The sequence below is a fragment of the Procambarus clarkii genome, chromosome 27, assembly GCF_040958095.1.
Source record: "Procambarus clarkii isolate CNS0578487 chromosome 27, FALCON_Pclarkii_2.0, whole genome shotgun sequence".
Lineage (NCBI taxonomy): Eukaryota > Metazoa > Arthropoda > Malacostraca > Decapoda > Cambaridae > Procambarus > Procambarus clarkii.
The window spans coordinates 20,861,595-20,878,250 of NC_091176.1; the positions used below are offsets into that span (position 1 = coordinate 20,861,595).

General features: G+C 35.8%; 1 protein-coding gene across 1 annotated transcript in view; it reads left to right on the top strand.

Annotated features, from left to right (window-relative positions):
- LOC138349864 (peripheral-type benzodiazepine receptor-associated protein 1-like) overlaps positions 1-16,656 on the top strand; it is a 94,419-nt gene that overhangs the window by 61,191 nt on the left and 16,572 nt on the right. Inside the window, exon 12 of the mRNA XM_069332429.1 lies at positions 8,136-8,176. Coding sequence (XP_069188530.1) covers positions 8,136-8,176 — 41 coding nt within the window. The remainder of the gene's footprint in view (positions 1-8,135; positions 8,177-16,656) is intronic.

Genomic DNA, 16,656 nt, shown 5'->3' on the forward strand with positions numbered 1-16,656 from the left:
GCCTACTGGGCTCTATCATATCTGCACTTGAAGCTGTGTATGAAGTCAGCCTCCATCTCATTACTTCCTAATACATTCTAATGTGTGCAATCTAATGCACAGTTTAGAATGCACATTTTAATAATTCTAATGCACACATTAGAATTAATAATGCATTAATAATGAGCTCCAGAACAGTTATCCTTCCCTTCAACACCCCTCCCACCGCCACCGATGCTGCTGACTTGGGCGTAAATCACGCCAGATGTCACAACACGACACTTATCTCTAATATGCCAGGCCTCAGCTTCGTTCTAGCGCTTGAGGTATAGGAATTAACCCATAAAATACAAGATTTGGTCATTTGGAAGTAAGGTTCTACCCCCTCTGTAAGCTAAAGGTTGAATGTCTTATGTCCCTGGTTTCTCTCTATTATAACTATCCTAACGTTCGAAGCGTCTCCAAAATCTAACCAGTAAGCTCCCCAAATATCTTAGTTTTTTCTGAAACGTCTAAGACCCCTCTTCCTAGGCTTTTACCATCATATTCCACTAATTCCTAATGTCCCGAACATGTCATATAATGTCTGAAACGCGTCCAGTCTTTTTGCAGACACATTCCCTAATGCTGCATATTTAATTTATTTGTGCCTTGCTGCTTTGAACTTCTCCAGTCATACACTTACACCCCCATTATCCAAGTTACAAAAAGAACTACTTCAGCATTTATTTTTAATCATGTTATTTTGCATCATCTGTCATGTGTGAGATCTCCCTGGTAGTTTCGGTTTGTAAAGTCTGGTTTGCAATCCCTCTCCTCGCAAACCGGCCCACCCATATCTCCATCCTTTGTAGCTTCCTTCGATATTCTGGTTATACATTTTTTAGTGTCCGCAAGGCAACGTTAATGCTGCACCAGGACTTGACTCACCTGACCCGTCTCCTCGAGTTATATAGTATCAACTTTCCACTCTCATGGTGAGTTTCCAGTTCTCATGGCTACAGTTTTCAGCTGCTGAGACTACAATTTTAAGCTGATGTGGTTGTAATTCTCTTCTCAAGTGACCCAATATATAACTTAGGATTTTGACTGGCATAACCTCGCTTCGTCCCATGTCTGCCTACAGTCTCCCAGTCATAAATGTTAGTCCCTTACCAACACTAGTAATGTGTTGGACTAACACGAATATTAACCGTTCTACATTTTAAACTGGAGGACAGTTTGGGTAAAATTCGAGAATTATTCGTTTTCTTTTATGGCCATTATTTCTTCTAATATTAAGTGTGCGTAATTACAATAATCTCAATGTAATACCTTGGCTATTTTATTTTTAAATGACTATGACTAAGGCTCATATAGGATGCCAAATGTACCTAGTGAAATTGCTAACAAGAGATATTATCCTACCTTAGCTCATCTGAAGCCTCCTCCAAGAGACTCATTTATTTCACAAGAATGTACTTTGAAACTATCACATAAGGAACTATCATATAACGAACCTGGTGAAAATGCAAGGAAGATTTAGATTTTTTGATTGTTGCCGCCGGAGGCGGCTAGTTTATTGTGCACCCCATACTCATCCTGTGAGCGGTAGCGCAAAAAGCATTACAGAGGGCACAAAAGGTCTTTATCAGACCTCTTCTTAGATTATTACATAAAAAATTTAATCTATCATTCACACCTTATAGTTACAATGTCAGCTAGTTACAGAGAAAGTACTATTTCAAGAGTTATTTATTTACAGTAAGTCATTATACATTAATGGTAGGTCTTATCGCTAATACCTAATAGTTTGACCAATGGCGATATTACAGAGTCATAGGGGGAGCTTCTGTTTATTATTGCAAGTAACAAAGTAAGTAGACTAACAGATGTTGTCACAACTCGTATAAGACTTGGTATCTCTGGCAGTTTGGCTTGTATAGGGATCTAGATGAAGTAAAGTGTAAAGTGTGTGGACAAAGACAGGGACACACACTCGAACACTATATCTTGGATTGTAGTAAAATTGACCCATTTAGAGATAAATCTAAGCTCACTCTGTATGATATGGAAACCTATCTTATTACTATGGATAAATTACCTGCATGAAAGAGGCTTTCCATGCAGGTAATCAATCCTTCCTCAGCTAAGTTGAAACCTACTCCCAGAGATCCATATATTTCATTAGCCTATTATATGCATCAATAGGCATAAGATTTATTCATTAAAAACATTAGGTAACAATCATATAAGAAACAGGATCATATATTTCATTAGCCTCTTATATGCATCAACAGGCATAAGCTTTATTCATTGAAAACATTAGAAGTCAATCATATAAGGAACAGGATGAGCCTGTAGCCAACTGTGTATCAGAGCCTTTAAGTGATCAGTTGCTCACATCTCTCATATATCATGTTGAACGGAAAAGTTTCAGATGCTAGTCATCCTTGGGATGAATGATCGCGGACGGAGCAATGTTCTTGAGAAAGGCTCTTCCAGTAGAAGAGTGTTGATGGTTGAGAGCCTAGATTCTCTCTCTCTCTCAATCTCTCTCTCTCTCTCTCTCTCTCTCTCTCTCTCTCTCTCTCTCTCTCTCTCTCTCTCTCTCTCTCTCTCTCTCTCTCTCTCTCTCTCTCTCTCTCTCTCTCTCTGTCTGACTCTCGTCCTCTCTCTTCCTTCTCTGTTATGAGGTTGTAGGATTCCTGATGAACTGATGCATTCGAGAACGATTATCGTCCAGCTAGGTACCTTCGGGTATTTTTTCTCCAGGTAATTAAAGATAACAAAAGAAAATAGTTCAATTGTGTTTGTAGTAATTGTTTCACAGACATTCATTCTGTAAAATACTTATCAATCTAATATCAACAAATATTCTGAAACGAATATTGATACAAAAGTATTGTTACCGTTATTCTATATATACGATATGTTTTTTTTAACAGTTTTTACCAATAAATATTTTGTTTTCGAAACTTAGACATTTATATTGCTCATTCTACTTTTTGAATATAAAAAAATGTCCTTATTCTGTCATCAGCAATATTTACAGGGATGTTATGTGACTTATTGCACCCGACAGGCGCAGACCAGCGATTTACCCACCAACTTGACACCCAGATTATAAGTGGGTGTGAAATTTTGTTAACACGTAATTGTTGTGATAGTAGATATGTCTCTTTTTTAACCGTGCACACTGAGCTCGCTCTCCCTTGTTCTCACTCTCTCTCATTCTCTCTCTCACTTAGCATCTAATTCTATTGTCAATGGTTCCAGTTGGGCTGAGCTAAGGCAAATGTTATTCAAGTCTCTGTGTGCGAAAATAAATCATCATCATTGCCGTTATTTCATCATCATTCTAGTTTTAGAATTCATTCTTAAATGTTGCTTCATTCTTAGGTGTTGCTTCATTCTCTTGTTGACATTATTTTCATTACCACATGTTACTCCATTGATTCGATTTTATTATATTAATTCTCAAAGTGACCACAATGTTGCTCCTAGTTCACCATTTCAATGCTTCTGTATCAACCTTGCCCGTGAAAATTTTTCCTCTTTAATTCTAGCAACACACACACACACACACACACACACACACACACACACACACACACACACACACACACACACACACACACACACACACACATATATATATATATATATATATATATATATATATATATATATATATATATATATATATATATATTATAGGAATATTCACCATTATATATACTGATTTATATACTGGAATATATAATGATTATATATATAATATGTCTTTACATATAACCTATAAAACCATGACTCATTCACTACAGGTCACTTGAGTCCGCTCTTTCAACCTGTTTCTTTTTAATTTTTTATATATTTATTTTGCCACGTTTATCTTCGTATTGTTTGTCTTATTATCTCTTATTATTAATAGTTTTCTCATTACTCCAAACAGAATTATTCTTCTCTCCTTTTGTACTATTTTTCATTTTTAGTCTGAGCTTCCCTGTAATCTCACATTTAGTTGATACCTCTTTCTTCTCTGTCTCTCTTTCTCTGTGATCCTTTCTTTACCGTCATCTGTTTTTCGTCTGTCTTTCCTTTCTTCCTTGTCATGTTATGCTCTCTAATCATAAAAAAATTTCTTGACAATAAATGAGACGAATGTGTTGATAGCTTCATAAACATATTATTTTTAATTATTTGCTTTTACTATATCTCTTGAGCTTAATAATCAAATATATTTTGATAATTTCCTTTCTTCTTTCTCGTCATTCTACTTACTTCTCATATTCCTCTTCCTCCCTTTTCCACTATACTTTCTGCTTCGTTTCCTATTCTTTCCCATTATATACTTACCTTCTCCTACTTTCACCAGCTTTTCATTTATGTCTCCTTACCTAAAGCTTCTCCTCGTCCATCTTTCTTTCTCTTGTTGCTTCTCTACAGCTTTCCTTCCTCGCTCCTTTTCGTCCTCATTTCCACCTTCCTTTCTGCTGCTTATTATTCTCTTCCGCATTTATTTTCTCTTTATATTTTTATCTCAACCTAAGCCTCCGCCTTTTAAACTTCGTTTACCTTATCATTGTCCTTCCTTTCAATTTTCGTCCTCCACATGCCTCTCCCTCTCCTCACTTCCTCCTACCATTCCCTGCTCCTCCTTTGGGTGTCCCATCCTGCTGGCGTGACGTCAATACCTTCCAGTGTCAACAAAAATTAATAACCTTAAAACTACTTGCTTTCTGTGGCTGCTTGTTGAGCCGTGCGTGTCCTGGTCTGTGGCCTCTGTTACCGCCTAAAGCATAACTCTTTACAACAAGTTTCAAGTCTCCATGTGTACCATTTTCTTCATGTTATATATTTTATGCGTTTTTTCTCGTGAGTGACATTGTCGTGTGTGAGCCCTTTTTTGTGACCTTTTTAATATGTGTGACCCTTTTACATGCGTGATATTTTTTCATGCGTGATTCCCTTTCTTTTGATGTGACTTCCCATGATGTGATTTTTGTTTTCCTACGCGAGTCTCATTTTGAGTCTCTTGATACACACACACAGTCTTCGTATCCCATTTATCTAGATTTCCTCACTCTTTTATCTCTTGCTTCCAAGCTTAATACAGTGCTCTCAAGGAGGGTGTTTACTTATCTCTGCTGTATTCCTTCTCTGTGCTCTCTGATCGTATCGCTAGTTTTTATTAGCAGTCTCTCCTGAACTCGATGACCTCGTTGTTTAGTCTGCTAATGTTGCTCTCAACCTTCACCTCTGTTGCAAGTTCACTTACTCTCGTCTTTCTTCGTCCTTTAGATTCTCATCTAAGTTTTATTCCATGGTTATTTTTTCTGATCATTACTTTTTCCTGTTCTAGTATTATTAGTATTATTCAGTTCGTCTATTGTTATTTTCTTCGCCTTTAATCCAATTGTTTTTCTTTAGTCTATCGCGCTTGCTCTTCCATTTCCTCTGTCTTCTCTTTCTTTCATTTCATTTCCCACCATATCCCTGTCGTTCTGTCGGTGTGCCTATGTTTGTCTTTCTCCTTGTGAGCTGGACTGAATAGAGAATAGGGTGAACTCATTCTATTATTTTTTATACTGACATCATCTATCCAAATTGGATCTCTCTTTTTCTCTATTTCTCAATCTCAGTCTCCGTACCCTCCCCATATTCCATTCCATCCCACCCTCCCCCAGTCTCTCTTACTTAATACTCTCCTTGCCCGTTTCCGCCCACCAACATTCTCCTTTACTAACCTCCACCCTTCCTTAACATCCCCTACTTTCCCTTCCCTACCCTTCCTTTTCATTCTCTATCCTCCCTTGCCACCTCCTCACCATTACTGAACATCCCTCATCCTCTGCTACCACTCTCATCCATCATTAACATCCCCCACCCACTCCTTTATCATCTCCCCATCTTACCTTATCTTCCTCCACCCTCCCTTACCACCCTCCCACCCTCTATAACTGCTCTTCAGTCTCTGTCTCGCTTCATATATCTTGATATTCAATATTGATGCCGTGTGCTTTTCCTTTTGTTCTTGTATAATGCCTGTGTATCTCTGTTTTCCTTCTTTGTCTAGTGCTGCTCCCCTTATTAGCCCTGCTGGCTGTGCTTCAATATTCACACTCTCTAGTATTATTATACTTTCTTTCTCTTTGTATTATAATCTTAATTTTGCATTTTAGTTACATTTGAATTTAAATATTTGCTTCTCAGTTCATTGATGAGTTTCCCTCCTCAGATAATTCTCTTCTCCTTTGCATGTGACCTCTTTCCCCTTCATTTTCCCATAAAGTCTCATTCACTCCTTTTTTTCTTGTGTTTTTTCCCACCTTTCTTCTGTATGTCTCATCTCTTTCCTTTTCTCTTATTCTCTTCGCCTCGTCATATTTTCGTCTCCCACAATATGAGGAAGAATAATGAACAGCGTGTTGCAATAGACGCACTTTCCGTTCTTCTCATTTTCCTCTTTTCGGTCAATTCTGTTTCTCTGTTACTCTTATTATCAATTTATTTTCGTTGTCGGCCCTTCTTTGTTTCTCGTCTTAATTGATCATCTTCAATTGAACTGATTTGGAGATGATCAATTCAAGTCATTTGAATCATTTGAACATCTGATGGTGTTTATTGTTCAGAATTTATCCTCTTTAATCTTATTGCTAATATTAACAAAGAATCGCCATGAATACAATAAATATTATTAAATGGATTTATTAACTTAATTTATTTGTATTTATTTGTTGTTTTTATGATGCAAAAAATTTTTATATACTTTTTTATTTATTTCTCTGAATTATTAACACATTATAAACCCTGTCCATGATTTCCACCATTCCCCTCCTTCTCCTCCACTTCGCCTCACTTCTTCTCCCCTCAATAATACCTCCCCTTGCCTCCTCATAATCTTATCTTACTGTGTCCCTCATACTGTGTCTCTCTACTTACTACCTCAACCCCATTCACCTCACTACACCTTTATTATCCCCGTTCTCCATTCTTCTGAGTTCACCTTTATTACTTCCCTTAACTTTAGAACATCCTGAATACCCCGCCCTTCCCCTCACCCATTCCCTGGTCTCTTTTTACCTACTTTGAAGTTTTATTTTTCACTTTCTTACATCCTTCTCCTGTTCATTCACATCTATTCTTTTAATGCCTAGTCCTATATTCTATTTAGCTACTTTCTTCAGATATTCCTCTACTCACTACATCCATTCACGAACACACTTCATTCTTGTTACACACACTTCACTTTCTTTATCTCTAATTGTCTTATTTATTCAAAAATTGTATTCCTATAACATGTTATTCCCTCTGCTCGTTTCTTCCTTCTCCTCGTTTTTTCCCTCTCCACGTTTCTTCCCTTTCCTCTCCCATTTCCTCCAATTCTTAGATTTCGTCGTATCCTTCAGTCTTCATCTCCCACTACACTTCTTTCTTCCATCCGAATACTTCCTCGTTTCCGATTCATGCATGACTTTCCATAACTCTTCAAGTCCTGGTCTCTAACTCTCCTGCTCCTCTTTTCTCAAGATCTCTCTCCCTCTCAACCTGCTCCTCTCTCCCTTCTCCGAAGATCTCAACCTGCTTTTTTCTTTCTTCCGAAGCTATCTCTCCTTCTCAACGATCTTCTTTCACTCTCCTCCGAAGATCTCGTTCCCTCTCAGTCTGCTTCTCTCTCTTCCGAATATCTCTCTCCCCATCTGAACCTGTGTCTCTTCTCCAATTCGACTCTGCCATTTGTTTCAATGTTCTTCTCGTCTATGAGCACCCGCAATCTCGTCTTCATAATTCGGTTCAACCTATCTACATTCCTGCTTTCCTCAATCACTATCTCTATCTCTATCGTTCTCTGTTTAACAAGCCTTTTCTTTCTCGTTTAAATTTTGCCTCGAGTAGTAATCTCCATCAATCTTATTTTTTTCTCAACCTCTCTGTTTCCACTTCTGTATTTTCATGCAGCTCTTCTTCTGTGTCACTCTTCTAACCAATCCTTCCTTGGTAAACACGGCCACCTAAACAAAACAAAACAAAACAAAATTCGAAAACAAAAACCGTATACCTGGGAACCTCTATCTCTGGGCCTGATCCTGAATGATGGTGTCGGATACCTTTTTTTATGATTTTTGGTCGTTTATGCATACTAACTAATTTCGACCTCCCCCTTCTCTTGCTAGATACCCGTTCAGTAGCTAGTAGATCACTCACTAGCAGCCAGGTAAGTGTCTGCATGGCCAGTTGATGTGTCTTGCAACTCTCTCTATTTATTTATTATGATGATTCCGCTCAAAACTAGCATGGCCAGTGTTTATTATATATATATATATATATATATATATATATATATATATATATATATATATATATATATATATATATATATATATATATATATATATATATATATATATATATAAATATATATATATATATATATATATATATATATATATATATATATATATATATATATATATATATATATGTATATTAGTTAGTATATAATTTTGGGAGCAATGTTTCTTGTAGACATATTGAATATGAACGAAAGGAATTGATCGATGATTCTAACTCGAATATTCTCTTTATTATTGTTCTTCACTTGGGAAGGAAAACAAAATAATTATCAAAATATCTATTGACGGTGTTATTTGTCCCGACGTGTCTCTCCTGTTCTAGTGGTAGGTAAGATGTAACTAAATGCAAGATGGCTTTAGATAACTGGATGAGTGTTTCATTTATTATGCAACGGCAATATCTAATCTCCTATCGTGATGTCGATTACTTCGAGCTTGATGGTTATCTTGAAATGATTTCGGTTTTTTTTAGTGTCCCCGCGTCCCGGTCCTCGACCAGGCCTCTACCCCCCAGGAAGCAGCCCATGACAGCTTACTAACAACCAGGTACCTATTTTACTGCTAGATAACAGGGGTATAGGGTGAAAGAAACTCTGCCCATTGTTTCTTGCCGGCGCCCGGGACCGAACCCGGGGCCACAGGATCACAAGTCCAGTGTGCTGTCCGCTCGGCCGACTGGCTCCCAGTGAAGCCGGTCTGCCGGTCAGGGTGGTCAGTGAAGATTTCTCCGCTGATGGTCAGGGTGAGTGTAAAAAGGATGTAATCTTCGATAGGCCCTTTATGCTTGTGCACAAGTTCCTTGAAAGAGATATTGTTGTCTTGCCTATATACTGAGATCGCTGAGGCTGACACTCCCAAAGTGGGCATGTAAAAGACCTGCGACGTTTGTCTCTTTCAAAGCTTCTGTCCTGGTGGTGTGTGTGTTTTTAATTACTTGGAAGACTTCTTTGGAGAAGTTTCATGTGGTTTGTCTTGTTTTTGTCAATGATGTGTCGGGTCAGTTTTTTTTCAATTATGTCATTCAAAACTTCGGTTTTAGGAGCCTCTGAACAAAGTTCTTATGCAAGAGTTTAGCACAAATATATTGCCTAATGACAACATTTTGAATTCAATAATATCAGATCAACGTTAAATGCTCTGTGTGAAAGGTGATTTTTATCTAGGCCTACGATAAAATTGCTGATATCAAATACTGAGGGTTTGCAAAAATCTATACCTTCATGGTATAATTAGATTAAATTCGTTCTTCAAATTGTCTTGTCATGGAAAAAAATATACAATAAGATTTGACAGTGTCATTTTCACTGCTCAGATGACAAACTTTGTTTTTTCTATTGCTGCAGCATATGTTCGCTACAGATACATCTGGGATGAATTGTTAAATTACTGATAAATGTAGCTTTTAAATCTAAATATAGATATGAACAAAATTAATACTTTTTTACTATTATTTTGACTTACTAATTTTAGATAAATGCTGACTTGTATTTGTGTGTAAACTTACCCAACCGTATATGCACAGACATTTATGAATAAAGACATAATATAAACATGAATATGAATAGATGAAAATATGCTGTAGTGTTAGTCTTCTACCAGAGGAGATATTGTGGTTCACCTTTCCTTTTTATTAATTTATTCGAAGAACCCGTTGGACTATCAATTGTTGACATAAACCTTTCTATAACTTCCAAGTGTTCATTAAACCTGCTTCAAACTACAAAGAAGCTGTGTGATAGCACAGCTGACATAGCTATCGACAAGAGCACGCTTTTACCTGTCTGGGAACACACTATTAGCATTAGAGCAGATTCATATTGTACTTCCAGTAGTGTAGATATGATCCGTGCAAGAATCTTTAATGAAATCCTTTCAGTCATATTCAAACATTTAAGTCTAAAGGACTGCTACATGTTATATATATATATATATATATATATATATATATATATATAAAAGTTTGTGAGGGTACCACCTCTGGTGCCAATGTGGGGACCCATATATATATATATATATATATATATATATATATATATATATATATATATATATATATATATATATATATATATATATATATATATATATATATATATATATATAACAACTACAGTGAAATTGGAAAGCGCATTTTGCTCTTTCGTCCAGATATAGACATCGTCCAGGACAAAATGAAGCATACACTGAGGGATCTAGGCACGAAAGCAGAAAGGAGATAAGAAATATAAGCGTAACTGCTCCTTAAATCCCGAAAATGGCAAAACACGGGTTACAGATGGAAACAATAATTAGGAGAAAAGTAGTAATAAAAAAAGACTGATAAAACAATTAACATGAAATGAAAGCTTACTTATGTTAGCTCATACGCACGTTTATATTTGAACCATCACATTACTCTGAAACATTATATATTATCCTGAATATTTTTGAGGGCATTGCGGATGCTTAGTCCTGAAAACAGTGATGACAAAATGTTGAAGTTCTTTGTGATAGCCTCAAAATTGCAATATCCTAAATCCATTGCAGGTATAGCTTTGAAACAAGCTAAGAAATCATGTTACTGCCTTAGTCCCAGATTGATTCTGTCCTTCAGAAATATTCTCGTTCTCTCTTACATTAAGAGCGTAGCACAAATCTCACGCTCCCCTAAAGAATATATTAATAATTGTGTTTAAAAACATAAGTATAGAACTGTTTATGTCAGGGCTGGCATCTCATGCATTGCTTGTTCACAAGCAAAGTTTTGTCGATCCGTTGGATTGGAAAATTTCAAATGTTATGGTCTATAGTAAGACTTTCAGTGCTAGACATATAATTGAGTCTAAACTAATTATATTGTGATAGTACACTGAACATGAGCCTGGGTTTGAACAAGACCGATGCATTTCTTGATAATAAAATAGCTTATAACATTTTGGATAAAAATGTAATCTAGTCTTACAATACCCATTTCCGTTCTCAAGATCAACATCTCCGCTACACAGTTTGTGTGTTAATTTCCATTATGTTTCGTTGTACATTTAAAAAATGTCATGGGGTCTGCTTTAATATCTTATTATCTTCCTGCATTATTATTAAGAAACAATAATTGTGTTAACTGTTTTATCGGTCTTTGATTACAATTTCTTAATTTTTTTTTTTGTATGCGTTGTATCATTTTCGAGGTTTAACGCCTATAGTTTGCACATGTATTTCATATCTCGTATCCTTCATCCTTCCTTTCTTCCTGCATCCTCAAGTGGCTGCTTCTTTCAGTCCAAGAAGATATTAATATTGGGCGAGACAGCTAACTACTGTTTTTCCAATTATATATGTCGTACCTAATAGCAAGAACGCACTAATTGGCCTAGTATGCAAGGCACGAGTTGCCAAGCAAGCCGAGTTTTCCTGAAATGATTTATAGTTTTATATTTGTATTATGGAATGATAAAACATTCAAATATATTCTAAAGGATTTCATATTTTTAATTTAAGTTAAACTTAAAGCAGAAATATGACAAAACCTATCCAACTCTAATTTAACCTATCCTAACCAAACACAACTAAGTCAGTAATTCAGGTTCTTAAATGTAATGATATTCTTACAAATAATCTAATTCGATATATTTTTTTAAATAACGAAAATCACCCACCCAGTTAGGAAAATCGGATCTTGCATACGTTCCGAGTAGTGCGTTCTGGCTGTTAGGTAATACACACACACACATAAAAATTATATATATATATATATATATATATATATATATATATATATATATATATATATATATATATATATATATATATATATATATATATATATATATATATATATATATATTATTGAATACGAGAGAAATGGCGAGATCAATTATTCGAGCACGAATCTTCTAAATTTTTCTTATAGTTCTTCACTGGAGAAGGATGTTGAAAATTTAACTCTTTGAAGCTCATTTTACAATTTTGTTGAGGCCTGACTTTAAGAGAAGGGTTTCGTTAACGCTTGTCAACATTATCAAACGCAGAGTTCGAGTGGTTCCCAGTTTTGGTCTGCTTGATATATTTAGCTGGGGATGAGGTGACGGTGAAGCACCTTACTTATGGATCAATACGTTCATTGCAGCTTACAAATCACTTATGCTTCAATGATTATTTTGGTGTTGTTTGTAAAGATATCTTTGGTGATGATCTGGTTATGTGTAGAGGCTGCATGATCTTACATAGGATTTGTCGTTTGTTGATTGTTTGGCGCCTTGAAAATGATGATATTGTCTTCCCTATATATTGAGTTCATCCCTATATAATGAGTTCGTTGGGGCACTTCACATGCAAGTGGGCATGTGAAGACAGTGAAAATATTCGTCTCTTTTCAAAGAGTTTTGTTTGACGTCAGGAGAGTTTTCCGAGAGCACGTTGGCAGCCTTGTTGCTCTTATAGTATATTTTATTTGAGTCTTCTGGTTGGTGTCGGTACGGATCATATTCAATAATGTTTTACAGGAATATCTCCCGTTTTGTGGACCGTGGAGAAGATCCAGTGTAATATTTTAGTGGAAGAGACCGGTAATGTACTGTGTTCTGTTTTGTCTGAGGTTGCAAGGCGGCCCACGTTCTTTTTAATCACATGTTCGACATATTCATTAGAGAATCTATTATTGACCAGGACCTGCTTTTCTCTACCGAGTTCCTCGTCAACCTCGTTTCAGCTGGAGCTGTGTGGGTTGACACAGGCATTGACATCAGTCTTCTTGTACCTATCGAGGCAATCAATCTTAGCTTTAAGGCTAACCATTCTATGATGTTTTCCTTAGTGCAGACTGTACTGTGAAAGCCATCCTTTCTTAACGAGATTGTTACATCTAGGAAAGGTAGTTCACTTCCACTCACAATCTCGTAAGTCAACTTTAGCCCTGAACTTCACTCGAATGCATCCTTTTGCCTTAGGAAGTGATCAACATCAGGTACCTACAGGAATATGTCGCCTAAGTATCTACATTATATACTCGGCTTAGGCCCATGTCAACAAGAACTTTCTGTTCGACACTATCCATATAAAAATTAGCAAATTAGGATATCAAGGGGACACCCCATAGCTCCGCCGTCTACTTGTTTATACATACATTCATTAGGACCCAGGAAGGGAACCTCTTAAGTGCGTGCCTCGAGTAGCTTCTTAAGTGTGTCTCCTGGAATATCAAAGTAAGTACAAGCTGGAACCCGATAAACTCTATTTATCATTATTAGTCTCATCCACGAGCACATTGGTGAACAGCAGCTCAACATAAAGAGACGCTTAATGCTTTCTGCTACAATCATTAATCTTACTTTTACTGTCATATTCAGTAATAAGATTAAATCACGAATAAATTCACGTGTAATGAATAATGTAAGAATATTTACCACGATGGAAAACTGAAACAAGTCATGACATGCACTTTCGTGTTAAGTGCTCAAGTCATTTATATTTCATTCAAGGCTTAATATTTTTCTCAATATAATATGCCTACACTGTTAACAGCTTAACAATGACTGGACATAAATAATGACCCGACATAAGGGCCGAAAACGCTGAAGCTATTACTTTATACTTTTGTGTGGCTATTCCGCATATAATAGGTCAGTCATTATTGATCTTTGATTTATAGTTTAAGGAGAAAAAAACACATTTGAACTTAAGGAATAAGTCTAAGTGCTCTCATATAGTGTGTACATTTCTTCAAAGACAGAAACACATCGAGAAGAAATAATAGAGTAATAGAACACTCACTGTCGCAGGCGGCACTGGCCGTGGGGTCGCAAGCGGCACTGGCCGTGGTGTCGCAGGCGGCACTGGCCGTGGTGTCGCAGGCGGCACTGGCCGTGGGGTCGCAGGCGGCACTGGCCGTGGTGTCGCAGGCGGCACTGGCCGTGGTGTCGCAGGCGGCACTGGCCGTGGGGTCGCAGGCGGCACTGGCCGTGGTGTCGCAGGCGGCACTGGCCGTGGTGTCGCAGGCGGCACTGGCCGTGGTGTCGCAGGCGGCACTGGCCGTGGGGTCGCAGGCGGCACTGGCCGTGGGGTCGCAGGCGGCACTGGCCGTGGGGTCGCAAGCGCAGGATGGATGAAGTCATAAACTATATAAACAAAATCTAAATATATATTAGAACAAGAACGGACATAAGTTAAAGGAACTATTTACAAAAATGTAATCCAGTTAAATGCTCAAGGACAGATAAACAATTAACTTAAGATGATTATTATTAAAAAGAAGTAGTTCTTGGTTGGAAACTCGAAAATGGGCGTTGACGTTTCATCATAGAACATCAACTTTCTAAAGAATTTTGCTACCTCTATTGTGCATGGAAACTTGTAATAAATAAAATAAATTAAATGACAAATTAAAAGATAAGAAACCAATATTTACAGCTCATGGACGATACCTACCGCAAAAAAATAAAACATTTATACCAATTTTACAGGGCTGAATGACCAGATGCTTAGATTGATTTAATGGGGCTAAACATATTGGCTATCTTGGCTTAAAGTAATGAATCTATGTTATGTATTCCCAAGCTCATATTCAACTTATTATTGAAATAAGTTCTGCCCGAAACGCTTTGCGTAATAGTGGCTTTAGGCATTGTATGTACTAGCTCTATCTATAAAGCCAACAAACATTGTAAAATCTCTTTATGTATGTACCTTTACCTAAATAAAAATTATTATTATTATTATTATTATTATTATTATTGTAACTGATGAGAGCAGACTCAAATTTCTGTTACTAAACCATTGATGTAGGTAGTGCATTAAGACTTTGCCAATCAATCAAATTGTTGCAACGGCCGACGTGTGAGAAGATTGCATCTGGTTCATATTTTGTTCTGACAGAATACCTGTGCGATACAAAATGTTTCGATGCAATTTTTCCAATCTAACAAGACTAAGGGTTTTTATAGGGTTTTTCTAAACCCTTCAAGATGTTTGATACATATTGCCTACTGGAGACTTTTGGAGAGTTTCTGATTAAAAAAAAATTACATTCAAATGAGGTTTTTCTTGCATTCTTGAGATCAAGTGTCATGACCTATATATGTATATATATATATATATATATATATATATATATATATATATATATATATATATATATATATATATATATATATATATATATGTCGTACCTAGTAGCCAGAACGCACTACTCAGCCTACTATTCAAGGCCCGATATGCCTAATAAGCCAAGTTTTCTTGAATTAATATATTTTCTCTAATTTGTTTCTTATGGAATGATAGAGCTACCCATTTAATTATGTATGAGGTATATGTTTTTGTATTGGAGTTAAAATTAACGTAGATATATGACCGAACCTAACCAACCCTACCTAACCTAACCTAACCTATCTTTATAGGTTAGGTTAGGTTAGGTAGCCGAAAAAAATAGGTTAGGTTAGGTTAGGTAGGTTAGGAAGTCGAAAAAAAACATTAATTCATGAAAACTTGGCTTATTAGGCAAATCGGGCCTTGCATAGAAGGCTGAGAAGTGCGTTCTGGCTACTAGGTACGACATATATATATATATATATATATATATATATATATATATATATATATATATATATATATATATATATATATATATATATATATATAAATATATATATATATATATATATATATATATATATATATATATATATATATATATATATATATAAATATATATATATATATATATATATATATATATATATATATATATATATATATATATATATATATATGTCGTACCTAGTAGCCAGAACACACTTCTCAGCCTACTATGCAAGGCCCGATTTGCCTAATAAGCCAAGTTTTCATGACTTATTTGTTTTTCGACTACCTAACCTACCTAACCTAACCTAACCTAACTTTTTCGGCTACCTAACCAAACCTAACCTATAAAGATAGGTTAGGTTAGGTTAGGTAGGGTTGGTTAGGTTCGGTCATATATCTACGTTAATTTTAACTCCAATAAAAAAAAATTGACCTCATACATAATGAAATGGGTAGCTTTATCATTTCATAAGAAAAAAATTAGAAAAAATATATTAATTCAGGAAAACTTGGCTTATAAGGCAAATCGGGCCTTGAATAGTAGGCCAAAAAGTGAGTTCTGGCTACTAGGTACGACATATATATATATATATATATATATATATATATATATATATATATATATATATATATATATATATATATATATATATATATATATATATACATATGAAAATATTTAGCTAGTTTAGGGCTTTTGTTTTTACACGAAAGTACTGAGGTCAATTCTGGTTATATTTTTCCTTCGTTGTTTTATTTTTTCTTCGTGGGTAAATATTTCACATTGTTC